The sequence below is a fragment of the Theropithecus gelada genome, chromosome 1, assembly GCF_003255815.1.
Source record: "Theropithecus gelada isolate Dixy chromosome 1, Tgel_1.0, whole genome shotgun sequence".
Taxonomy (NCBI): Eukaryota; Metazoa; Chordata; class Mammalia; order Primates; family Cercopithecidae; genus Theropithecus; species Theropithecus gelada.
Genome location: NC_037668.1, coordinates 158,069,183 through 158,096,973, shown reverse-complemented (window position 1 = coordinate 158,096,973; position 27,791 = coordinate 158,069,183). Strand labels below are relative to the sequence as shown.

Below are 27,791 nucleotides of genomic sequence, written 5' to 3'. Positions count from 1 at the left end.
AGCACTGAGGAATGAGGGAAAAGTGGGATGCAACATTAGACAGGGCAAGCAGTTGGAGACTCCTTAATTTCTCAAAACATGTACCTAAGTCATTTATGCTGAGAGATTCATAAATAATAAGTCGATTTTTGAAAAAAAGAGCCCCATATGTTCAATAATCGGTAGACTACTGATCTCTCCTAATCTAACTATTTGTAATTTCCCCAATGGTAGATAGAACTTTGCTTCATTTCTTGATTCTAACAATTGGAAAACATGTTTCTTTAGAAGACCATGAAATTTTACTAAAATGTTTATGTTCTTAGAAATATACTTGGACATCTTACAGTGCTTTTTAGAGGAAAATTTTGTAAGAACAAAACTTATACAGAGATTCTTGCTGTCTAAGTAATCCAGTGCTCCTTGAAGCAGCATGACAAATGTCTGTTCTACTATTATGCATTAAAACTCATTGATTGACTACTCAAGATTTCTCTTATTTTTCATAACTCTTGCTAGTTAAAGTAGCTTCTTCCAAATTCCAGTTCTAAGGAAAAACGCCAATTAGAAATGAGGGAGAGACTGTTCTAAACAAATCAGTAGATGCTAGAAAGGAGTAACAACTTGAAACCTGACCCAGAACGTAAAAAGAGAAAATTAATCATCAACAGACACAGACATTTTCAAAAGCAAAGCAATCTGAATCCATTTGGAGTTTTTTATAATGGCCTGACTACGTTTCAATTCACTGTGACAGGGTTATTGTTATCACAGAGATTGATGATCAATATCAATAAGTAATCAGTGGAAGGTTTCACCTATTTAAGATTATTAGCACACATATAGGCATTTGAGAAATATTTCCCAAGAACGTAGGCTCCTTCCTCAGCACTGCATCCCCAGGATCCTGATGAGTGGCTGACACAGGACAAGTGCTCAATTAATAAATATTGACTAAATGAATGAGAAACCCATCAAAATGGTTATTTTTCTTCTTCAAATGTTTTGCTACTTCATTAAAGTTGTAATGTTTCTATTGTCCAGGAACCGTTACTATCTGGAAGATTCAGGATAGAAAAATCTCTTTTGTACTTTGCAATACACTTTCATTGACATCTCATTTAATCCAACTCTTCAAAGTCCTAATGTCCACTGTCACCTCCTTAGCATATTTTCAGCAACAACAATCATAGCACCCTGTAATTGCAGAATACCTCTGGGGAAACTCCTGAATGAAACTTAGGGCTTTTGTCTTTTTTCCAGAAATCTTTTGTCCAAGTCCTCCAGTTATTCCTAATGGGAGACACACAGGAAAACCTCTGGAAGTCTTTCCCTTTGGAAAAGCTGTGACTTACACATGTGACCCCCACCCAGACAGAGGGATGACCTTCGACCTCATTGGGGAGAGCACCATCCGCTGCACAAGTGACCCTCAAGGGAATGGGGTTTGGAGCAGCCCCGCCCCTCGCTGTGGAATTCTGGGTTAGTGCTCATTTCCCCACATCCCAAATGGGTTCAGAATATCTAACACAGGCCCTCCATATTTCCATAATTACAGTATGGTTTCTCTGTGTGCATTTGCCACAATGGAATGCCCAACCAATGATAAATGGTTCTAAGGTAGGTCAACATATCAGATCCTGATGACCTTTGCAGCAGGAGGGACTGATGAAAAAACAGGGAGGTGATGAGTGGTGGGAAAGTCCTTCATTAGAATCATATGAATTAAAAACAAATGCCGTGAATCCCCTTATTGCAATGGTTAGCTGAGAAATCTGACCTAGAAAATCAGTGTCTCCTCCTACCAGGAAATGTCTTGAGTTCCTGCCCATGCTTTTCAGCCTGTCATTGGAGTTTTGATGCCCTGAAATACAAGGAAACCAGACACAAAAGGTGGAAGCTGGGCAGAAACACTCTTTCTGGCTTCCTAAAAATGTGAAAAATTAAATCAGAGCTATATTTACATTAAATTAGATGAGCAATAGCTGAGCGTGGTGGCAATTGCCTGTGTTCCCAGCTATTCAGGAGGCTGAGGTGGGAGGATCACTTAAGCCTGGGAGGCAGAGGTTGCCGTGAGCTGAGACTGTGCCACTGCACTCCAGCCTGGGTGACAGAGTGAGACCCTATCTCAAAAACAATGAAAATAGGCTGGCCACAGTGGCTCCCACCTGTAATCTCAGCACTTTGGGAGGCCAAGGCGGGTGGATCACTAGAGGTCAGGAGTTCCAGACCAGCCTGCAAACATGATGAACCTCCAACTCTACTAAAAACAGAAAAAAAAAGTAAAAATTAAAATATATAAATTATATGAGTAGAAAGACCCGATAACAGATTAGTCTTCCAGATAATATACTTCCTTATAAGCCTATGCTAATGGAACTTTCCCTTCTATTTTACAGGGAAGTTTCTTGTTGTTGTTGTTGTTGTTTTTGTTTTTTCAAAACTAAAAGTTTCTTTTCTTCTGGCATCAAATCTACCAAGGAAGAGAAAAGAGGAAACATATTGAGTGTCTTTTTATTAACTCAGATATTCTTGATTTCTTGGTCTCTAGGTCACTGTAAAGCCCCGGATCATTTTCTGTTTGCTAAGTTGAAAACCCAAACCAATGCATCTGACTTTCCCATTGGGACACCTTTAAAGTACGAATGCCGTCCTGAGTACTACGGGAGGCCGTTCTCTATCACATGTCTAGATAACCTGGTGTGGTCGAGTCCCAAAGATGTCTGTAAACGTGAGTGAACTTGCATTGGATCTTTCCCATGTCTGCAAAAGCTTCTTATTGAATGTTTTCAAATGTGGGATATGAGAAACCTTTTTTCAAAAGTGTTCAGATAGGTGGATGTAAGAGCTTTTCTTGTAGGTCACCCTTGATTATTGCTTGAAATGCTCACTTCATGAGACTGTTTCAAGAAACAGTTGTAGAGAAAACCTTCATTCCCTATGGGAAGAAAAATAATAAGTGACTAGATCAGGGGGAAAAATGGTGTAAGAAGACAAATTCTGTTTGAATAACAAGGTGGGAAGAAATCCTTTGCAAACTTTGAAATATATTGGTAGTAACTAATGCAATAAGTGACTTTTACATTCTGATAAGGGATGCAAGGTCTCTACACAGATCTAAATCTAGATCTAGATAGATCTGGAGGGAAAGTCTTTTTCAAAGTGGGGCTTAGTAGGTGGCTGATCCTGAGGTGCTCTGATTAGTTTTATCAAGGTGGCAAAAGCTGTGGAACCATCAGAACTGCGTATTTTCTTCAGCAAGCTACATGTTGATGGAGACCTTACTTACTGAAGAGAGTCCTGATTACTCTACCTGGCTCCAAAATACTTTCTTTCCCATAGGTAAATCATGTAAAACTCCTCCAGATCCAGTGAATGGCATGGTGCACGTGATCACAGACATCCAGGTTGGATCCAGAATCAACTATTCTTGTACTACAGGGTGAGTTGGCAGCAACATCTCTTGGTTTAAGAGTCCAGCACAGCAATACTACCTTCTAGCCACATCTCAGGAAGGAAACTAGGCTACTGCCACCTGCTCTTAAGAGGTTTGAACACAGGTCTTAACTCCTGATGGAAATGAACAACGATAGGAGAAGATTAGGGGAATATCTGTATCCTTGCTGGAAACCAGGGCAATGCACATATAAAGAGTATGCCGTTCACTGGATGGGAAGGAAAAATAATTAGAAGTGTAGTAGTCAAAGCCCACAAACTACCCTAACCCAGAGTAGACACTGCTGGAAAAAAGGGAAGGGCATGTAGTGGCTGTGTGAGAGAACAAATCTTAATGATAACAGCATGATCACTTGCTTGGGCTGCCCTCAGAAAGTACAGTCCTTCCTCATTTTAATGTACTTTGCAGATGTTATGCTTTTTATAAATTGAAGGCTTGTGGCAACGCTACGATAAGTATGTCAGTCGCATCATTTATCCAACAGCGTGTGTTCACTTTGTGTCTCTGTGTAGCATTTTGATTATTCTCACAATATCCCAGATGTTTTCATTATTATCATGTCTGTGATAGTATGTGTCATCAGTGATCTTTCATGTGACTATTGTCATTGTTTGGGGTCCCTACAAACTGCACCCATATGAGACAGAAAACTTAACCAATAAATGTGCGTGCTTTTACTGCTCCATGGACTAGACATTCTACTTCTCTCTCCCTCTCTTTAGGACTCCCTAATCCCTGAGACACAATAATACTACAATTAGGCCACTTAATAGCCCTACACTGGCCTTTAAGTGTTGACATGAAGGGAGGAGTCATGCATCTCTTACTTGAAGTCAAAAGCTAGGGATGATTAAGCTTACTGAGGATGATATGTTGAAAACCAAGATAGGCCAAAGCCATTCATCGTGTGCCAAACAGCTAGAGAGTTGTAAAGGCAAAGCAAAAGTACTTGAAGGAAATATAAAGTGCTATTGCAGTGAACACATGAATAACAAAACGTGAAACAGCCTTATTGCTGATAGGGAAGAAGTTTTAATGCTCTAGATACAAGATCAAACTAGAAACGTTTCCTGAAGCCAAAGCCTAATCCTGAGCAAGGCCCTAACTCTTCAGTTCTGTGAAGGCTGCCAGAGGTGAGGAAGCTGCAGGATAAAAGCTGGAAGCTAGCAGAATTTGGTCCCTGAGGTTTAAGGAAAGAAGCCCTCTCCATAACATAAAGATCCAAGGTGAAGCAGCAAGTGCTCATGTAGAAGCTGCAGCAAGTTATCTAGAAGACCTAGCTAAGATCATGGATGAAGGTGTTACACTAAATAACAGATTTTCCATGTAGACAAAACAGCCATCTGTTGGACTTCCATAGTTAGAGAGGAGAAGCCAATGCCTGGGTTCAAAGCTTCAAAGGATAGGCTGATTTTTAGGAGCTAATGCCGCTGGTGACTTTGAGTTGAAGCCAATGCTCACTGACCATTCTAAAAACTCTCGGGCCCTTAAGAATTATGCTAAATGTACCTTACCTGTGTCTATAAATGGAACAACAAAGCCTGACGACAGAATTATGTTTGCAGCATGGTTTACTGAATATTTTAAGTCCACTGTTGAGATCTAGTGCTCAGAAAAATAGATTTCTTTCAAAATATTACCGCTTATTGACATTATACCTAAACAACCAAGAGCTGTAATGGAGATGGACACAGAGATGAATGGAGTGTTCCTACCTGCTGACCACAGCAGCCATTCTGCAGACCATGGCTGAAGGAGTAATTTTGACTTTCAAGTTTCATTATTTAAGAAATACATTTTGTAAGGCCAGTTCCCAGACAGTAATTCCTCTGATGGATCTGAACAAAGTAAGTTGAAAACTGCTGGAAAGAATTCATCATTATACATATCATTAAGAACATTCATGATTCATGGGAAGAGGTTAAAATATCAACATTAACAAGAGTTTGGTAGAAGTTAATTCCAACCCTCATGGCTGACTTTGAGAGGTTCAAGACTTCAGTGGAGGAAATAACTGCAGATGTGGTAGAAATAGCAAGAGAACTACAGTTAGAAGTGGAGCCTGAAGATGTGATTGAATTGCTACAATCTTATGATCAAACTTGAACAGATGAGGAGTTGCTTCTTGTGAATGGGCAGAGAAAGTGATTTTTTTGAGGTGGAGTCTCTTCCTGGTGAAGATGACATGAGCATTGTGAAAATGACCACAAAGGATTTAGAATATTACATAAACTTAGTTGACAAAGCAGCAGCAGTATCTGGGAGGATTGACTCCAATTTTGAAAGCAGTTCAGAGGGTAAAATGTTATCAAATAGCATTGCATGCTAGAAAAATCTTTTGTGAAAGAGTCAATCAATACAGCAATTTTATTGTTGTCTCAGCTTAAGAAATAGCCACAGCCACCCCAGCCTTCAGCAACCACCGCCCTGAGCAGTCAGCAGCCATCAACCTTGAGGCAAGACCCTCCACCAGCAAAAAGATTACGACTGATTGAAGGTCAGATAATCTGTAGCATTTTTTATCAATAAACCATTTTTTTAAGTATGACTTTTTTCAGATATAATTCTATTTCACACTTAATAGATTGCCGTATAGTACAAACACAACTTTTAGACTCACTGAGAAATCAAAAAAATCATATGACTCATCTGTTGTGATATTTGTTTTATTGTGGTGTTCTGGAACTGAACCTGCAATATCCTTGAGGAATGTCTGTAACACAAAATGGGCGGCTTAATACAACAGAAGTTTTTGGAGTTCTATTCTAGAGGATGGAAGTCCAAAATCAAGGTGTTGGCAGGGCCATGCTCCCTCTGAATCCTGTAGGGTAGAATCCTTCATTGCGTCTTCCAGCTTCTGGAGCCCCAGGCTTTCCTTGGTGTGTGGCAGCGGAACTCCAATTTCTTCTGTCCCTGTCCTCACATGGCCATCTTCCCTCCGCGTCTGTGTCCTCATATGCTGTTCTCCTCTCTGTGCATGTTTCTGTCCAAAGTTTTCCCTTTTTATCAGGACACCAGGCATATTGGATTAGGGCCTACCTTAGTGACCTCATCTTAACTTGATTGCATCTGCAAAGATTGTATTTCCAAATAAGATCACATCCACAGGGACTGGGGGTTAAGACTTCAACATATCCGGGGGAGACACAATTCAACCTGCAACAGAGCCCCTTTGAAAATGTCAACGTCAGGTGCTCACAGCGCACAGCCCAGCTGTTGGTGCTCAGCCTTGCTCAGCACACAGTGGAGGCTCTGCCCCAAGCTCACTCTTCATGGGAACAGCTAAGCCAGGTAGTGAGTAGGGGATATGTTTGTGCCACTGCAACCAGTACTGAAAGGAAGCTTGTGGTGTCCAGCACATATGCCAGCCTAGACCTCACAGACCATAGCACCTAGAATCTGACAAAGTAAAATTAGAATAAATCCAACGTCTCCTTTTCTCTTTTTTATTTTTTATTTTTTTTTGGAGCATTTTTAAATACAATTGATAAATTTCCTGACTGTACCCTCCTCATCTTGCATTGCTGAATAAGGGGGGAACCTCTCTAAGGCATACAGCACAAAACCATTGAGCTTATGACTAGAAACAGGAAATACATGTAAAAGAGACCAGTCTGAAAAATCAGGAGAAATTTTACAAAGAGATTTACTGCCAAGAAACCAGGGAAACTTTCTGAACACTCTCCTTTTCATATTTGTAATAAGATTCAACTGTGCAAATACTTCTGTGAAACTAGCCATAAAGTTTGTACATGAAGGAATATATATATTCAGTGTGTTTATATATTTCATTTCATACATGTGATATATATACACATATATATACATACATATATATATCTCACAATGAATATTGCAGAAAATTAAAGCAAAGAGTAAGAGGAGTTAACCAGATTTTCCCTGAATGCAGTGGGGAAAGCTGAAAAGGAGAAGACAGGCAGGCACAGTGGGTCACACCTGTAATCCCAACACATTGAGAGGCTGAGACAAGAGGATCACTTGAGCCCAGGAGCCGAGACCAGCCTGGGCAACATGGAAAAACCCCATCTCTACAAAAAAGTATAAAAATTAGCTGGGCGTGGTGGTGTGTGCCTGTAGTCACAGCTAGGCAGGAGACTGAAGTGGGAGGATCACCTGAGGCCAGGAGGCTGAGGCTTCAGTGAGCCATGATGGCACCCCTGCACTCCAGCCTGGATGACAGAATGAGATCCTGTCTCCAAAAAGGAAAGACATATGTAACACAGTGTCAGGATTCAAAATACATGTAACAAAAATTCCAGAAGGGTAAACAAATAAGCCCATACCTAGCCATCACTAGGGAAACTTCTGTGTTTCAGGGATAAAGAAAAAAACTCAGATCCCAGAAATAAAACGTGAAAATATAATACCCGCAAAAGAAATAAATGTATTGGCACCACATTGATTCTGTACAACACTAAATGGCATAAGGTAGCATTTCTATTGCGCCAAGCTAATATTCACACCTAGAGGCTCAGGTACACATTAAAGGATAAGCAAAGACACAACAATTGTACCATTTAAGTATGTTTCCCAGGCAATTTATAAGCAAATTTTCTAAAAGGAGAATGATGAATTCCAAAAGAAATCTCAACAACAACAACAACAAAAATACACACAAAAACTTGGCAATGTAATCATAACTTATTAATAATCTCTCTAAAGTCATAGAACATATCAATAAAACCAGAAAATGTGAGACAGTAAAAGGTAGGCTAGACTTACATTACAGAAAAGATGAGTAGACTGACTATATAGAGTTTGACTCTAAAATTGAGAAAATAGGTTTAAATATGTGTCATGTGCATATGTATAATATACGTGCACACATACAAAATGAAATTCCTCATTGGAAAACCTATTAAGCTTATTTCTAAATTATTAGAATGACTAAAAACAGCTGAATCTATCTGTTCCATATAGTAAGTGAGAGGGAAGGAAAAGGAATAGCAAGGAATGCATTTGTCTCTTCCACCAGAAATAAGCCCCCTCATGTTGGGTCAGGTCATTTTATTCATTGCTTTCTCCTCATCAATGTCATTGGGCATCATGAAATCAATGAAAAAGGCAGTGAAAGAATGATGATGAAAGCAAATCAAATGCATCATTTATCTCAATACATGTGGTTTAATCTTCTTGTTGAAAGACAAAGTCTCCTAGACAAGATCAAGAGCAACAAATCATGTATTTACAAAAAACATGTCTCAAGTAAAATGACATCATATAATGCACACACACACACACAAAAAAAAAATAAGGAAAAATGCAAACAAAATATGGCAGAAATAATATTTAGAGAAAATAGAATTTATGAAAAAAAAAGTCAAACAGTTCTACAAAATAATTGTTTTATTTTGGTGCCGGGTACAGTCCACAATGAAGCCAAGATATGAAGAAGCAAATGGGCCAGGAGAAGTTAGAGCAGAAATATTTCTTTCAATAGTGAGAGAATAGGAAAAAGAAGAAAAGCTGGGAACAACAGGTAAAGTTTAGGCTAGGCCTTAGACTTCTCCTACATTGTAATCCTTCTGGTTTGCCACATATGCATGCTGTGAGGACGTTGATGAGGCATGTACAGCACAATTATTTTCCACTGTTTGCCTTTAGGCACCGACTCATTGGTCACTCATCTGCTGAATGTGTCACCTCAGGCAATACAGCCCACTGGAGCACGAAGCCGCCAATTTGTCAACGTGAGTTGAAGTCTCTTTCCCCATTCACCCCACTGTTTAATCCTAGAGTTGACCTCCTAGAATCACAAAGAATGAATCTCATCCCTCTTGGAAATGGTATCCTTCTGATATTTGAAGAATCCAGTCATATCCTTAGAATGGCTCACAGCATTCCAAATTTCCACCTTCACCTAGAAATGCGTTTTTGTTTTTTTCTTATCTCAAGGTCTAATTTATTTTAAACTAGTCTTGAACTCATTTAAACAGCCCCCAATTTCCTCCTCTGTTGGTTGAACACCCGCAGTTTGAAGAGCATTTTCTTCACTGAAGTCAACAAATACAAAGTCAGTGAAATAACCCCTATATCCTCTCTGCAAGCTCTTAGTATCACATCGGATATTCAAGCCATGCAGCTCTTTCTTCCTTCTTATTCTTTGTCTAAACAGGATCATGCCATCTTCCCTGTGAGTTGTTTGGAAGATGAGCTTTCTACATTTTGGGGAGCAAAGGGAATGAGCAATTGCAAGCTAAAAAGGAATATAAAATGTGTATAATCCTGCATTTGGTGATGGTGTGAGGAAATCAGCAATTTCAAACCCAGTTGGTGGGAGGATAAGTAGGAACCAACTTTGTAGAAGGTCAACATACTGGCTGGGCACTGCCCCACAGTAGAGTAGGACACAGTATTCAGTTCTTCCACGATCAGACGAGATTGGGCGCATTCAGGGTGGTATGGCTGTAGATCAGTATCCAGTTATTTTTATTACTTCTGAATCTGTAAGTATCTTGTTTATTCTATGTAATGTTGTATATTTGTGCTTTGTCTTTATTAGTTCTGCCAGAGTTTTTGGTCTTATTATTTAATAAAGATGCTATACTGAGCCGTGTGTGGTGACTCAAACTTGTAATCCCAGCACTTTGGGAGGACTAGGTGAGCAGATAGCTTGAGCCCAGGAGTTCGAGACCAGCTTGTACAACATGGTGAAACCCTGTCTCTCCAAAAAATACAAAAACCAAACAGGCATGGTGGCACACGCCTATAGTCCCAACTACTCGGGAGACTGAGAGGTGGGAGGATTGCTTGAGCCAGAGAGGTTGAGGCTGCAATGAGCCATGATCGGGCCACTGCACTCCAGCCTGGGCAGCAGAGCAAGACCCTGTCTCAAAAAAAATGCTATGCTATATGCTTTATTATATTAATATCCAATACCACAAAGGCAAGTGCCTTCTATAGAGAGAGAACTAAATTAATAATGGTGAGATAACATAGTTAAATTCTCATTTAGCAGGAGAAATAAAAACATAGACTATAGGCTAGGCGCAGTGGCTCATGCCTGTAATCCCAGTACATTGGGAGGCTGAGGCAGGCAGATCACTTGAGGTCAGGAGCTTGAGACCAGCCTGGTCAATATGGTGAAACTCCATCTCCACTAAAAATCCAAAAGTTAGCCATGTGTGGTGCTGCATGCCTCTAATCCCAGCTACTCAGGAAGCTGAGGCAGGAAACTCGCTTCAACTTGGGAGATGGGGGTTGCAGTGAGCTGAGATCATGCTACTGCACTCCAGCCTGGGGAACAGAGTGAGACTCTGTTAAAAAAAAAAACAAGAAATAAAAAGTGGGCTCTAATAATATGTAGACACATTTAGTGAAATAAGGCTAACTGAGTAGAGCAGAACTCATAATATTTTACAACTGTAAGAACATGTCTGTACATTAGCAAATATTAGATGAGAATAATATTGTCAATATTTACATCTGGTAATTTGGAATTTTAAAAAAACTGTTAGCAAAATTTACTGTAAAGTGTAATTATTAGAAACCAGGCTGGATGCGGTGGCTCACGCTTATAATCCCAGCACTTTGAAAGTCCAAGGCAAGCAGATTGTTTGAGGCCAGGAGTTCAAGACTAACCTGCCCAACATGGCCAAATCCCATCTCTACTAAAAATAGAAAAATAAACCAGACACAGTGGTGCATGCCTGTGACCCCAGCTACTCGGGAAGTTGAGGTGGGAGGATTGCTGGACCTGGGAAGTGGAGGCTGCAGTGATCCGAGATAGTGCACTGCACTCCAGCCTGGGTGACAGCAAGACTCTGTCCCAAGGTTTTGTTTTGGTTAACTTGCTGTCTCCTTTTCCAGGAATTCCTTGTGGGCTACCCCCACCCATCGCTAATGGAGATTTCATTAGCACCAACAGAGAGTATTTTCACTACGGATCAGTGGTGACCTACCGCTGCAATCTTGGAAGCGGAAGGAAAAAGCTGTTTGAGCTCGTGGGTGAGCCTTCCATATACTGCACCAGCAAAGATGACCAAGTGGGCATCTGGAGCGGCCCGGCCCCTCAGTGCATTATACCTAACAAATGTATGCCTCCAAATGTGGAAAATGGAATATTGGTATCTGTCAACAGAAGCTTATTTTCCTTAAATGAAGTTGTGGAGTTTAGGTGTCAGCCTGGCTTTGTCATGAAAGGACCCCGCCGTGTGCAATGCCAGGCCCTGAACAAATGGGAGCCAGAGTTACCAAGCTGCTCCAGGGGTGAGTCTGACTGAGGCCTAGAAGGTCCCTGCAAATGACATGAGTTGCTGTTGGATCAGGTGATCGGTATTTGTTCAGGGGGAGGGATGTGTACTGAGCAGGGTCAGGGAGCAAATTTTCTAGATAGTGAAGGTGAAATTCAGAAGGTGTGTGTACATACACATGTTCTGAAATTGAGAAGCAAAGCTCAACCTGGGCAAGGAATATGATGTTTCTTTGGGGTTCTTATAAACAGATCTGTCCATTACTTTTGAGTATAATAATTGTTGATACAAAATGAGTGATTCCTCTGGCCAGGCACTATGATACAGGCTACATGTGAATTTTAATCCTTAAAACAAAGTTATTCGGTAGTTACCAGTTGTTCTATGTTTGTCTGTTTTGTTTTGCTTGAGATACTGTCTTGCTCTGTCACTCGGGTTGGGCTGCAGTGGTGCCATCATGGCTTACTTCAACCTCTGCCTCCCTGGGTCAAGCAATTCTCCTGCCTGAGCCTCCCACATAGCTAGGACTATCGGTGCATGCCACCATGCCTGGTTAAGATTTTTATGTTTTTTTGTACAGATAGAGTCTCACCATGTTGCCCAGGCTGGTCTCAAACTCCTCAGCTCAAGCAATCCACCCATCTTGGCCTCCCAAAGTGCTGGGATTATAGGCATGAGCCACCACGCCGGGCCTTGATGTTTTACAGAGAATATGTACCTTAGAGAGATCAGAAAATTTTCTAAGATACTAACTTGCAGACAAAACTGGAATGCAAGCCCGCCTCACTCCAAGTCTTGGCTTTGCTAATCAGCATCCAGTCATGCAATCAAAACTTACTCTAGATACTTTCCAGGAGGGAGGGATTTCACGCAGGTTGTATTAGTCTGTTCTCACATTCCTGTAAAGAACTACTTGAGACTGGGTAATTTATAAAGAAAAGAGGTTTAATTGACTCAGAGTTCTGTAGGCTGTACGGGAGGCATGGCTAGGGACACCTCAGGAAAGTTACAATCATGGTGGAAGGCAAAGAGGAAGCACGTATATCTTCATATGGTTGGCAGGAGAAAGAGAGAGCAAGGTAGAGGTGCTACACACTTTTAAATAAGCAGATCTCGAGAGAATTCTATCACAAGACAACACTAGGGTGATGGTGCTAAACCATTAGAAACCACCTCCATGATCCAGTCACTTCCTGCCAGGCTCCTATTCCAACAATGGGAATTAGAGTTTGACATGAGATTTGGGTGGGGACACAGAGCCAAACCATATCACAGCTAATAGGTCACAAAGATGTTAGAAGGGCAGGAAAAGCAATAAGACGAAGGCAGAGTTACCAGAGATCAGGGAGCTGCTGTGGCTCCCAGTCTAAAGCACAGGAGCCTGTACTGATGCTGAAATGGCCAGCCCCTCGCACTGAGCAGGCAGCTCCCTGAAAGCTGCTAATGCTGCAGGAGCCACCACTGCTGCCAGAATGCAGCCGACATTGTTGGAGCCAAAGTCATTGGCATGGCTAGAATTGAGGCTGTAACTGCTCACTGAAGCCATCTGTACTGCCACTGTCTGCACCACCTCTAGAAGTAGAACAGATTCTGCCATTATCCTGCCTTTTAATTTGGTATATATGCCACCAACTGGCAGAACCTAACCAGAGCCGAGCTATCAAGGAAGACAAATGATTGTAGTTTTATGGCTTCCATTGTTAGCAGTCGAAAGACAGTGCAGAAGTGTGAGGCTGGGGGCCAACAGAAATTTAACCAGGATAGCACCTCAATATTATATCACCAGGCATTGATTAGACAAGAGAAACACTGGGTGATGAGTCCTGAAAATGGACATTACAGCATCAGAGTATTTACATACTCTTTAAAGAAGTCATTTTTCTAGTCCAATCCTCCATGCGATGCTTGAGAAAGGTGAAGTCCAGAAAAGGGAACTGGTCTGCTCAAAGCCAAACTGAAATTATTTTTTCCATTTTATAACAGTTTTATGTAATTTAGTTGAGACCCAAATGTGTTCTGACTTCCCGAGATTAGATCAACATATAAAGAGAGAGCCAGAGCTGCCATTACAATATGTTGCGTGAAGTATACACTCTCATTATGGTGACAGTAGGTCTTTTAGATTTTGTTCAACAGTTGCCCACCTTCTCACCATAGTGAAATGAATGACTAGACAGCACCTTGCTTCATAGCGTGAAGAAGAGAGGAGACCCATAGTTCGTTACCACCCTATGTCAGGTGGCCGCTGAGAGAAGCCTTAACAGGAAATGAGAGTAGATGTATGGACGCTGTTTGTTGCACCGGTGTGATAGGTGACGGAGGGACCTATTAGACAAGACATGGGCAGGGGCACTCCCTTATTGCCTAAAATGCAAGACTAAATTGGTGATGCTTTTCTAGAAAGGAAGTATGAAGATATAAAAAGCCATCATTCCTCCCAATTTTGTACTGGGTGAACAGTAATTGGAAGCATTCTACAAGGAACTGTCCATTGCGGAATCTTAGTTGCATGCTTTAGATGAAAAGCAATGAATTGAGGATACCTCTGTTTTTGTCACAGTTCTGCAATGTGTCAGTTCTATGACTGATGGCAAGACATCTTCCTCGCCCTGTGTATTTAGTTTGTTATCAATATAATAAAGCTCTTATCTTACCTTTATTATTATATGTAGATTTGTAATTATTATTCCCTTGGCCAGTTTAACATTGAGAAAATTAGCAATACTTTGTTTCTCTCTCCCCAGTATGTCAGCCGCCTCCAGATGTCCTGCATGGTGAGCGTATCCAAAGGGACAAGGACATCTTTCAGCCTGGGCAGGAAGTGTTCTACATCTGTGAGCCCGGCTATGACCTCAGAGGGGCTGCGTCTCTGCGCTGTACACCCCAAGGAGACTGGAGCCCTGCAACCCCCAGATGTGAAGGTGCCTAGACTCTTGTCTGACTTGATATTTTTAGCTTGTGTCTTTATTCTCCACATGCCAATTTTTTCTGTTCATTTTTCTTTTACTCCAGTGAAATCCTGTGATGACTCCCTGGGCCAACTTCCTAATGGTCGTGTGCTATTTCCACATAGTCTCCAGCTTGGAGCAAAAGTGGATTTTGTCTGTGATGAAGGGTGAGTGTGAGCTTGCCTGACCTCCTGGACATTGAAAATGGGGCTGGGAATTAGTTTAAAAAGGGGAGATTTGGTTTGGCTTAAAAGAAAGATACACACACACACACACACACATTCAGAGAGATGAACTTTCCAAAGTATACATAGGAAGAAAGGAAAGAAATGCACAGAACTACTAACATGAGATATGAAGAGGAAACTGGAACACATATTAACTGGCAAGTTCAAAGGCAAGTATAACTATTGGTTATGAATATATGGGTAACACATTAAGTAAAAAATATCAGCCAGGCATGGTGGCTCATGCCTGTAATCCCAGCACCTTTGGGAGGTTGATCTGAGGTGAGCAGATCACCTGAAGACAGGAGTTGGAGACCAGCCTGGTCAACATGGTGAAACCCCGTCTCTACTAAAAACACAAAAGTTTACTGGGCGTGGTGGCATGTGCCTGTAATCCCAGCTACTGAGGCACGAGAATCACTTGAACCTGGGAGGCAGAGTTTGCAGTGAGCCACGATGGCACCATGGCAATCCAGCGTGGACAACAAGAGTGAAACTCCGTCTCAAGAAAAATAAATCATGTTTTACAAGCAAAAAGAATATGAGTAATTTAGAGAGTCCCAGAAAAAAACTGCAAGTAACAAAAAGCTTATTCTTAATAACTGGGATCATTTAAGAATCGTTTCAGTAAATTCTTTAAACCATCTATAGTAAAATTTGTAATAGGAATGAAAATGTAAAAATCAGCATTTTTTAAAAATTCAGTCATATATAATCTGGCTATTCATGGGCTTGGGCTCTGAGCTGGGGTCCTGATGGCTGCTGCTATTTCCGGCAAGGTCATTACCTTGTTTATGTCCATCTAGTGCTCTTCACAGATGCACAGGGTGCACATCTCTACACGGGAGCTGACCAGCATGGGCAACAAAGCACCTGATCCCAAAATGTTCCACAGAATCTTGGCAGCCTCCAAATGCCAGCACCCAGTAAGAGTTAGAAGGGCATCAGGGCCCAACAGAAACTGAGAATTTTCGACGATTGCATACAGAAATCCAGTCCTCTCTTCTTTCTTTTTTCCCCTAGAATATTCACGCTTACTCTTCAGCAGCCTAAACTGCCCTTGTGAGCCTTCTTCACGCCATCACAGATGTGGAGATGAAAGGGCACTCTCTGTTCTCTCGCCAGCTATTTCCCACTTTTCCAAACTGGGAGCTGTTTTACAAACTGGGAGCTGTTTTACTTGCTGTTCCAGCATCAGAGTTAGGGAGGCATTGCATTAGAAGACTGGGTTTCTAATAATGACAATGAGTGATTTATCAGGTTATCATGGAGTAATCAGTGAAACTCCAAGCCTGGGTCCTGGGTCAAGGAGATGGTGCCCATGTCACGACCACCTTTTTCAATTCAAGCAGGACTGTCATGTGACCAAGCTAATGCATTTTGCCATTCTATATTGCTCCCTTCTGGAGACTGTGAGCTTCCAGAATAACGTAGCCTGTGCAACTCTGCCACCTGCTGGCCTCAGGTCCTCAAAATCCTGAGATTTGGGGCTGGGCCTTAGATTGTGAACCAACAGTCCTCTTGGCGGAAACAGCTCACTATTCACTCCTATTTTCTCCTTTAGATTTCAATTAAAAGGCAGCTCTGCTAGTTACTGTGTCTTGGCTGGAATGGAAAGCCTTTGGAATAGCAGTGTTCCAGTGTGTGAACGTGAGTAATAGGAGTAATATTTCAGGCCAGTCTCTCCCCTTCATCTGTTCAGTATTTGACCCATGACCTCCCCTAATGCAGTTCTTCAATTTTCTAGTCCGAATTATTGATTTGAAAATTGCTTATTTTAATAATGTTTGGTTGTGAATCAATGTGTACATCACTTGTCTTTGGAATCATCTGATCTGTCTCTGTCCTTCTGTATTCTGTGTTCTACAGCAATAAAGCCTATGGTAGTGTGCTTCTAGGAGTTTCAGGAGAGATCAGATAATGTGAAGCTTTAACAATTTACTTTGTTTCTCTCTTTTCTTTCTTTTTTTCTCTTCCTTTCTTCCTCCCTTCTTTCTTTTTCATTTTGTTCTTCCATCAGGTGCAGTCAGTCTACAATTTTTGTATGTATTTGATAATACACAAATATTAAACATGCCTTTATTTAATCATATTTATTGATCACGTACTTTGTGCCTGATGTTCATCTAGCCACTGGAGTTTTATCAATGAACAAGACGAATGAATTCCCTGTCCCCATGTTGTTTCTCCTCAGGTGGGGAGAGGGACAAGAAAAAAAATAAATTCAATGCTATGAAGATAATAGAGCAAAGCACTGAGGAATGAGGGAAAAGTGGGATGCAACATTAGACAGGGCAAGCAGTTGGAGACTCCTTAATTTCTCAAAACATGTACCTAAGTCATTTATGCTGAGAGATTCATAAATAATAAGTCGATTTTTGAAAAAAAGAGCCCCATATGTTCAATAATCGGTAGACTACTGATCTCTCCTAATCTAACTATTTGTAATTTCCCCAATGGTAGATAGAACTTTGCTTCATTTCTTGATTCTAACAATTGGAAAACATGTTTCTTTAGAAGACCATGAAATTTTACTAAAATGTTTATGTTCTTAGAAATATACTTGGACATCTTACAGTGCTTTTTAGAGGAAAATTTTGTAAGAACAAAACTTATACAGAGATTCTTGCTGTCTAAGTAATCCAGTGCTCCTTGAAGCAGCATGACAAATGTCTGTTCTACTATTATGCATTAAAACTCATTGATTGACTACTCAAGATTTCTCTTATTTTTCATAACTCTTGCTAGTTAAAGTAGCTTCTTCCAAATTCCAGTTCTAAGGAAAAACGCCAATTAGAAATGAGGGAGAGACTGTTCTAAACAAATCAGTAGATGCTAGAAAGGAGTAACAACTTGAAACCTGACCCAGAACGTAAAAAGAGAAAATTAATCATCAACAGACACAGACATTTTCAAAAGCAAAGCAATCTGAATCCATTTGGAGTTTTTTATAATGGCCTGACTACGTTTCAATTCACTGTGACAGGGTTATTGTTATCACAGAGATTGATGATCAATATCAATAAGTAATCAGTGGAAGGTTTCACCTATTTAAGATTATTAGCACACATATAGGCATTTGAGAAATATTTCCCAAGAACGTAGGCTCCTTCCTCAGCACTGCATCCCCAGGATCCTGATGAGTGGCTGACACAGGACAAGTGCTCAATTAATAAATATTGACTAAATGAATGAGAAACCCATCAAAATGGTTATTTTTCTTCTTCAAATGTTTTGCTACTTCATTAAAGTTGTAATGTTTCTATTGTCCAGGAACCGTTACTATCTGGAAGATTCAGGATAGAAAAATCTCTTTTGTACTTTGCAATACACTTTCATTGACATCTCATTTAATCCAACTCTTCAAAGTCCTAATGTCCACTGTCACCTCCTTAGCATATTTTCAGCAACAACAATCATAGCACCCTGTAATTGCAGAATACCTCTGGGGAAACTCCTGAATGAAACTTAGGGCTTTTGTCTTTTTTCCAGAAATCTTTTGTCCAAGTCCTCCAGTTATTCCTAATGGGAGACACACAGGAAAACCTCTGGAAGTCTTTCCCTTTGGAAAAGCTGTGACTTACACATGTGACCCCCACCCAGACAGAGGGATGACCTTCGACCTCATTGGGGAGAGCACCATCCGCTGCACAAGTGACCCTCAAGGGAATGGGGTTTGGAGCAGCCCCGCCCCTCGCTGTGGAATTCTGGGTTAGTGCTCATTTCCCCACATCCCAAATGGGTTCAGAATATCTAACACAGGCCCTCCATATTTCCATAATTACAGTATGGTTTCTCTGTGTGCATTTGCCACAATGGAATGCCCAACCAATGATAAATGGTTCTAAGGTAGGTCAACATATCAGATCCTGATGACCTTTGCAGCAGGAGGGACTGATGAAAAAACAGGGAGGTGATGAGTGGTGGGAAAGTCCTTCATTAGAATCATATGAATTAAAAACAAATGCCGTGAATCCCCTTATTGCAATGGTTAGCTGAGAAATCTGACCTAGAAAATCAGTGTCTCCTCCTACCAGGAAATGTCTTGAGTTCCTGCCCATGCTTTTCAGCCTGTCATTGGAGTTTTGATGCCCTGAAATACAAGGAAACCAGACACAAAAGGTGGAAGCTGGGCAGAAACACTCTTTCTGGCTTCCTAAAAATGTGAAAAATTAAATCAGAGCTATATTTACATTAAATTAGATGAGCAATAGCTGAGCGTGGTGGCAATTGCCTGTGTTCCCAGCTATTCAGGAGGCTGAGGTGGGAGGATCACTTAAGCCTGGGAGGCAGAGGTTGCCGTGAGCTGAGACTGTGCCACTGCACTCCAGCCTGGGTGACAGAGTGAGACCCTATCTCAAAAACAATGAAAATAGGCTGGCCACAGTGGCTCCCACCTGTAATCTCAGCACTTTGGGAGGCCAAGGCGGGTGGATCACTAGAGGTCAGGAGTTCCAGACCAGCCTGCAAACATGATGAACCTCCAACTCTACTAAAAACAGAAAAAAAAAGTAAAAATTAAAATATATAAATTATATGAGTAGAAAGACCCGATAACAGATTAGTCTTCCAGATAATATACTTCCTTATAAGCCTATGCTAATGGAACTTTCCCTTCTATTTTACAGGGAAGTTTCTTGTTGTTGTTGTTGTTGTTTTTGTTTTTTCAAAACTAAAAGTTTCTTTTCTTCTGGCATCAAATCTACCAAGGAAGAGAAAAGAGGAAACATATTGAGTGTCTTTTTATTAACTCAGATATTCTTGATTTCTTGGTCTCTAGGTCACTGTAAAGCCCCGGATCATTTTCTGTTTGCTAAGTTGAAAACCCAAACCAATGCATCTGACTTTCCCATTGGGACACCTTTAAAGTACGAATGCCGTCCTGAGTACTACGGGAGGCCGTTCTCTATCACATGTCTAGATAACCTGGTGTGGTCGAGTCCCAAAGATGTCTGTAAACGTGAGTGAACTTGCATTGGATCTTTCCCATGTCTGCAAAAGCTTCTTATTGAATGTTTTCAAATGTGGGATATGAGAAACCTTTTTTCAAAAGTGTTCAGATAGGTGGATGTAAGAGCTTTTCTTGTAGGTCACCCTTGATTATTGCTTGAAATGCTCACTTCATGAGACTGTTTCAAGAAACAGTTGTAGAGAAAACCTTCATTCCCTATGGGAAGAAAAATAATAAGTGACTAGATCAGGGGGAAAAATGGTGTAAGAAGACAAATTCTGTTTGAATAACAAGGTGGGAAGAAATCCTTTGCAAACTTTGAAATATATTGGTAGTAACTAATGCAATAAGTGACTTTTACATTCTGATAAGGGATGCAAGGTCTCTACACAGATCTAAATCTAGATCTAGATAGATCTGGAGGGAAAGTCTTTTTCAAAGTGGGGCTTAGTAGGTGGCTGATCCTGAGGTGCTCTGATTAGTTTTATCAAGGTGGCAAAAGCTGTGGAACCATCAGAACTGCGTATTTTCTTCAGCAAGCTACATGTTGATGGAGACCTTACTTACTGAAGAGAGTCCTGATTACTCTACCTGGCTCCAAAATACTTTCTTTCCCATAGGTAAATCATGTAAAACTCCTCCAGATCCAGTGAATGGCATGGTGCACGTGATCACAGACATCCAGGTTGGATCCAGAATCAACTATTCTTGTACTACAGGGTGAGTTGGCAGCAACATCTCTTGGTTTAAGAGTCCAGCACAGCAATACTACCTTCTAGCCACATCTCAGGAAGGAAACTAGGCTACTGCCACCTGCTCTTAAGAGGTTTGAACACAGGTCTTAACTCCTGATGGAAATGAACAACGATAGGAGAAGATTAGGGGAATATCTGTATCCTTGCTGGAAACCAGGGCAATGCACATATAAAGAGTATGCCGTTCACTGGATGGGAAGGAAAAATAATTAGAAGTGTAGTAGTCAAAGCCCACAAACTACCCTAACCCAGAGTAGACACTGCTGGAAAAAAGGGAAGGGCATGTAGTGGCTGTGTGAGAGAACAAATCTTAATGATAACAGCATGATCACTTGCTTGGGCTGCCCTCAGAAAGTACAGTCCTTCCTCATTTTAATGTACTTTGCAGATGTTATGCTTTTTATAAATTGAAGGCTTGTGGCAACGCTACGATAAGTATGTCAGTCGCATCATTTATCCAACAGCGTGTGTTCACTTTGTGTCTCTGTGTAGCATTTTGATTATTCTCACAATATCCCAGATGTTTTCATTATTATCATGTCTGTGATAGTATGTGTCATCAGTGATCTTTCATGTGACTATTGTCATTGTTTGGGGTCCCTACAAACTGCACCCATATGAGACAGAAAACTTAACCAATAAATGTGCGTGCTTTTACTGCTCCATGGACTAGACATTCTACTTCTCTCTCCCTCTCTTTAGGACTCCCTAATCCCTGAGACACAATAATACTACAATTAGGCCACTTAATAGCCCTACACTGGCCTTTAAGTGTTGACATGAAGGGAGGAGTCATGCATCTCTTACTTGAAGTCAAAAGCTAGGGATGATTAAGCTTACTGAGGATGATATGTTGAAAACCAAGATAGGCCAAAGCCATTCATCGTGTGCCAAACAGCTAGAGAGTTGTAAAGGCAAAGCAAAAGTACTTGAAGGAAATATAAAGTGCTATTGCAGTGAACACATGAATAACAAAACGTGAAACAGCCTTATTGCTGATAGGGAAGAAGTTTTAATGCTCTAGATACAAGATCAAACTAGAAACGTTTCCTGAAGCCAAAGCCTAATCCTGAGCAAGGCCCTAACTCTTCAGTTCTGTGAAGGCTGCCAGAGGTGAGGAAGCTGCAGGATAAAAGCTGGAAGCTAGCAGAATTTGGTCCCTGAGGTTTAAGGAAAGAAGCCCTCTCCATAACATAAAGATCCAAGGTGAAGCAGCAAGTGCTCATGTAGAAGCTGCAGCAAGTTATCTAGAAGACCTAGCTAAGATCATGGATGAAGGTGTTACACTAAATAACAGATTTTCCATGTAGACAAAACAGCCATCTGTTGGACTTCCATAGTTAGAGAGGAGAAGCCAATGCCTGGGTTCAAAGCTTCAAAGGATAGGCTGATTTTTAGGAGCTAATGCCGCTGGTGACTTTGAGTTGAAGCCAATGCTCACTGACCATTCTAAAAACTCTCGGGCCCTTAAGAATTATGCTAAATGTACCTTACCTGTGTCTATAAATGGAACAACAAAGCCTGACGACAGAATTATGTTTGCAGCATGGTTTACTGAATATTTTAAGTCCACTGTTGAGATCTAGTGCTCAGAAAAATAGATTTCTTTCAAAATATTACCGCTTATTGACATTATACCTAAACAACCAAGAGCTGTAATGGAGATGGACACAGAGATGAATGGAGTGTTCCTACCTGCTGACCACAGCAGCCATTCTGCAGACCATGGCTGAAGGAGTAATTTTGACTTTCAAGTTTCATTATTTAAGAAATACATTTTGTAAGGCCAGTTCCCAGACAGTAATTCCTCTGATGGATCTGAACAAAGTAAGTTGAAAACTGCTGGAAAGAATTCATCATTATACATATCATTAAGAACATTCATGATTCATGGGAAGAGGTTAAAATATCAACATTAACAAGAGTTTGGTAGAAGTTAATTCCAACCCTCATGGCTGACTTTGAGAGGTTCAAGACTTCAGTGGAGGAAATAACTGCAGATGTGGTAGAAATAGCAAGAGAACTACAGTTAGAAGTGGAGCCTGAAGATGTGATTGAATTGCTACAATCTTATGATCAAACTTGAACAGATGAGGAGTTGCTTCTTGTGAATGGGCAGAGAAAGTGATTTTTTTGAGGTGGAGTCTCTTCCTGGTGAAGATGACATGAGCATTGTGAAAATGACCACAAAGGATTTAGAATATTACATAAACTTAGTTGACAAAGCAGCAGCAGTATCTGGGAGGATTGACTCCAATTTTGAAAGCAGTTCAGAGGGTAAAATGTTATCAAATAGCATTGCATGCTAGAAAAATCTTTTGTGAAAGAGTCAATCAATACAGCAATTTTATTGTTGTCTCAGCTTAAGAAATAGCCACAGCCACCCCAGCCTTCAGCAACCACCGCCCTGAGCAGTCAGCAGCCATCAACCTTGAGGCAAGACCCTCCACCAGCAAAAAGATTACGACTGATTGAAGGTCAGATAATCTGTAGCATTTTTTATCAATAAACCATTTTTTTAAGTATGACTTTTTTCAGATATAATTCTATTTCACACTTAATAGATTGCCGTATAGTACAAACACAACTTTTAGACTCACTGAGAAATCAAAAAAATCATATGACTCATCTGTTGTGATATTTGTTTTATTGTGGTGTTCTGGAACTGAACCTGCAATATCCTTGAGGAATGTCTGTAACACAAAATGGGCGGCTTAATACAACAGAAGTTTTTGGAGTTCTATTCTAGAGGATGGAAGTCCAAAATCAAGGTGTTGGCAGGGCCATGCTCCCTCTGAATCCTGTAGGGTAGAATCCTTCATTGCGTCTTCCAGCTTCTGGAGCCCCAGGCTTTCCTTGGTGTGTGGCAGCGGAACTCCAATTTCTTCTGTCCCTGTCCTCACATGGCCATCTTCCCTCCGCGTCTGTGTCCTCATATGCTGTTCTCCTCTCTGTGCATGTTTCTGTCCAAAGTTTTCCCTTTTTATCAGGACACCAGGCATATTGGATTAGGGCCTACCTTAGTGACCTCATCTTAACTTGATTGCATCTGCAAAGATTGTATTTCCAAATAAGATCACATCCACAGGGACTGGGGGTTAAGACTTCAACATATCCGGGGGAGACACAATTCAACCTGCAACAGAGCCCCTTTGAAAATGTCAACGTCAGGTGCTCACAGCGCACAGCCCAGCTGTTGGTGCTCAGCCTTGCTCAGCACACAGTGGAGGCTCTGCCCCAAGCTCACTCTTCATGGGAACAGCTAAGCCAGGTAGTGAGTAGGGGATATGTTTGTGCCACTGCAACCAGTACTGAAAGGAAGCTTGTGGTGTCCAGCACATATGCCAGCCTAGACCTCACAGACCATAGCACCTAGAATCTGACAAAGTAAAATTAGAATAAATCCAACGTCTCCTTTTCTCTTTTTTATTTTTTATTTTTTTTTGGAGCATTTTTAAATACAATTGATAAATTTCCTGACTGTACCCTCCTCATCTTGCATTGCTGAATAAGGGGGGAACCTCTCTAAGGCATACAGCACAAAACCATTGAGCTTATGACTAGAAACAGGAAATACATGTAAAAGAGACCAGTCTGAAAAATCAGGAGAAATTTTACAAAGAGATTTACTGCCAAGAAACCAGGGAAACTTTCTGAACACTCTCCTTTTCATATTTGTAATAAGATTCAACTGTGCAAATACTTCTGTGAAACTAGCCATAAAGTTTGTACATGAAGGAATATATATATTCAGTGTGTTTATATATTTCATTTCATACATGTGATATATATACACATATATATACATACATATATATATCTCACAATGAATATTGCAGAAAATTAAAGCAAAGAGTAAGAGGAGTTAACCAGATTTTCCCTGAATGCAGTGGGGAAAGCTGAAAAGGAGAAGACAGGCAGGCACAGTGGGTCACACCTGTAATCCCAACACATTGAGAGGCTGAGACAAGAGGATCACTTGAGCCCAGGAGCCGAGACCAGCCTGGGCAACATGGAAAAACCCCATCTCTACAAAAAAGTATAAAAATTAGCTGGGCGTGGTGGTGTGTGCCTGTAGTCACAGCTAGGCAGGAGACTGAAGTGGGAGGATCACCTGAGGCCAGGAGGCTGAGGCTTCAGTGAGCCATGATGGCACCCCTGCACTCCAGCCTGGATGACAGAATGAGATCCTGTCTCCAAAAAGGAAAGACATATGTAACACAGTGTCAGGATTCAAAATACATGTAACAAAAATTCCAGAAGGGTAAACAAATAAGCCCATACCTAGCCATCACTAGGGAAACTTCTGTGTTTCAGGGATAAAGAAAAAAACTCAGATCCCAGAAATAAAACGTGAAAATATAATACCCGCAAAAGAAATAAATGTATTGGCACCACATTGATTCTGTACAACACTAAATGGCATAAGGTAGCATTTCTATTGCGCCAAGCTAATATTCACACCTAGAGGCTCAGGTACACATTAAAGGATAAGCAAAGACACAACAATTGTACCATTTAAGTATGTTTCCCAGGCAATTTATAAGCAAATTTTCTAAAAGGAGAATGATGAATTCCAAAAGAAATCTCAACAACAACAACAACAAAAATACACACAAAAACTTGGCAATGTAATCATAACTTATTAATAATCTCTCTAAAGTCATAGAACATATCAATAAAACCAGAAAATGTGAGACAGTAAAAGGTAGGCTAGACTTACATTACAGAAAAGATGAGTAGACTGACTATATAGAGTTTGACTCTAAAATTGAGAAAATAGGTTTAAATATGTGTCATGTGCATATGTATAATATACGTGCACACATACAAAATGAAATTCCTCATTGGAAAACCTATTAAGCTTATTTCTAAATTATTAGAATGACTAAAAACAGCTGAATCTATCTGTTCCATATAGTAAGTGAGAGGGAAGGAAAAGGAATAGCAAGGAATGCATTTGTCTCTTCCACCAGAAATAAGCCCCCTCATGTTGGGTCAGGTCATTTTATTCATTGCTTTCTCCTCATCAATGTCATTGGGCATCATGAAATCAATGAAAAAGGCAGTGAAAGAATGATGATGAAAGCAAATCAAATGCATCATTTATCTCAATACATGTGGTTTAATCTTCTTGTTGAAAGACAAAGTCTCCTAGACAAGATCAAGAGCAACAAATCATGTATTTACAAAAAACATGTCTCAAGTAAAATGACATCATATAATGCACACACACACACACAAAAAAAAAATAAGGAAAAATGCAAACAAAATATGGCAGAAATAATATTTAGAGAAAATAGAATTTATGAAAAAAAAAGTCAAACAGTTCTACAAAATAATTGTTTTATTTTGGTGCCGGGTACAGTCCACAATGAAGCCAAGATATGAAGAAGCAAATGGGCCAGGAGAAGTTAGAGCAGAAATATTTCTTTCAATAGTGAGAGAATAGGAAAAAGAAGAAAAGCTGGGAACAACAGGTAAAGTTTAGGCTAGGCCTTAGACTTCTCCTACATTGTAATCCTTCTGGTTTGCCACATATGCATGCTGTGAGGACGTTGATGAGGCATGTACAGCACAATTATTTTCCACTGTTTGCCTTTAGGCACCGACTCATTGGTCACTCATCTGCTGAATGTGTCACCTCAGGCAATACAGCCCACTGGAGCACGAAGCCGCCAATTTGTCAACGTGAGTTGAAGTCTCTTTCCCCATTCACCCCACTGTTTAATCCTAGAGTTGACCTCCTAGAATCACAAAGAATGAATCTCATCCCTCTTGGAAATGGTATCCTTCTGATATTTGAAGAATCCAGTCATATCCTTAGAATGGCTCACAGCATTCCAAATTTCCACCTTCACCTAGAAATGCGTTTTTGTTTTTTTCTTATCTCAAGGTCTAATTTATTTTAAACTAGTCTTGAACTCATTTAAACAGCCCCCAATTTCCTCCTCTGTTGGTTGAACACCCGCAGTTTGAAGAGCATTTTCTTCACTGAAGTCAACAAATACAAAGTCAGTGAAATAACCCCTATATCCTCTCTGCAAGCTCTTAGTATCACATCGGATATTCAAGCCATGCAGCTCTTTCTTCCTTCTTATTCTTTGTCTAAACAGGATCATGCCATCTTCCCTGTGAGTTGTTTGGAAGATGAGCTTTCTACATTTTGGGGAGCAAAGGGAATGAGCAATTGCAAGCTAAAAAGGAATATAAAATGTGTATAATCCTGCATTTGGTGATGGTGTGAGGAAATCAGCAATTTCAAACCCAGTTGGTGGGAGGATAAGTAGGAACCAACTTTGTAGAAGGTCAACATACTGGCTGGGCACTGCCCCACAGTAGAGTAGGACACAGTATTCAGTTCTTCCACGATCAGACGAGATTGGGCGCATTCAGGGTGGTATGGCTGTAGATCAGTATCCAGTTATTTTTATTACTTCTGAATCTGTAAGTATCTTGTTTATTCTATGTAATGTTGTATATTTGTGCTTTGTCTTTATTAGTTCTGCCAGAGTTTTTGGTCTTATTATTTAATAAAGATGCTATACTGAGCCGTGTGTGGTGACTCAAACTTGTAATCCCAGCACTTTGGGAGGACTAGGTGAGCAGATAGCTTGAGCCCAGGAGTTCGAGACCAGCTTGTACAACATGGTGAAACCCTGTCTCTCCAAAAAATACAAAAACCAAACAGGCATGGTGGCACACGCCTATAGTCCCAACTACTCGGGAGACTGAGAGGTGGGAGGATTGCTTGAGCCAGAGAGGTTGAGGCTGCAATGAGCCATGATCGGGCCACTGCACTCCAGCCTGGGCAGCAGAGCAAGACCCTGTCTCAAAAAAAATGCTATGCTATATGCTTTATTATATTAATATCCAATACCACAAAGGCAAGTGCCTTCTATAGAGAGAGAACTAAATTAATAATGGTGAGATAACATAGTTAAATTCTCATTTAGCAGGAGAAATAAAAACATAGACTATAGGCTAGGCGCAGTGGCTCATGCCTGTAATCCCAGTACATTGGGAGGCTGAGGCAGGCAGATCACTTGAGGTCAGGAGCTTGAGACCAGCCTGGTCAATATGGTGAAACTCCATCTCCACTAAAAATCCAAAAGTTAGCCATGTGTGGTGCTGCATGCCTCTAATCCCAGCTACTCAGGAAGCTGAGGCAGGAAACTCGCTTCAACTTGGGAGATGGGGGTTGCAGTGAGCTGAGATCATGCTACTGCACTCCAGCCTGGGGAACAGAGTGAGACTCTGT

At 40.7% G+C, this 27,791-nt stretch overlaps 1 protein-coding gene across 2 annotated transcripts in view; it reads left to right on the top strand.

The window, feature by feature from the left end:
- Nucleotides 1–27,791, top strand: part of CR1 (complement C3b/C4b receptor 1 (Knops blood group)) — a 204,860-nt gene that overhangs the window by 33,504 nt on the left and 143,565 nt on the right. For both annotated transcript variants that reach the window (XM_025396262.1, XM_025396253.1), the window contains exons 9-20: nt 1,243–1,461; nt 2,531–2,710; nt 3,322–3,421; nt 9,062–9,147; nt 11,267–11,665; nt 14,394–14,570; nt 14,662–14,764; nt 16,389–16,474; nt 18,317–18,535; nt 19,605–19,784; nt 20,396–20,495; nt 26,136–26,221. In XM_025396262.1, coding sequence (XP_025252047.1) covers nt 1,243–1,461; nt 2,531–2,710; nt 3,322–3,421; nt 9,062–9,147; nt 11,267–11,665; nt 14,394–14,570; nt 14,662–14,764; nt 16,389–16,474; nt 18,317–18,535; nt 19,605–19,784; nt 20,396–20,495; nt 26,136–26,221 — 1,935 coding nt within the window. The remainder of the gene's footprint in view (nt 1–1,242; nt 1,462–2,530; nt 2,711–3,321; nt 3,422–9,061; nt 9,148–11,266; nt 11,666–14,393; nt 14,571–14,661; nt 14,765–16,388; nt 16,475–18,316; nt 18,536–19,604; nt 19,785–20,395; nt 20,496–26,135; nt 26,222–27,791) is intronic.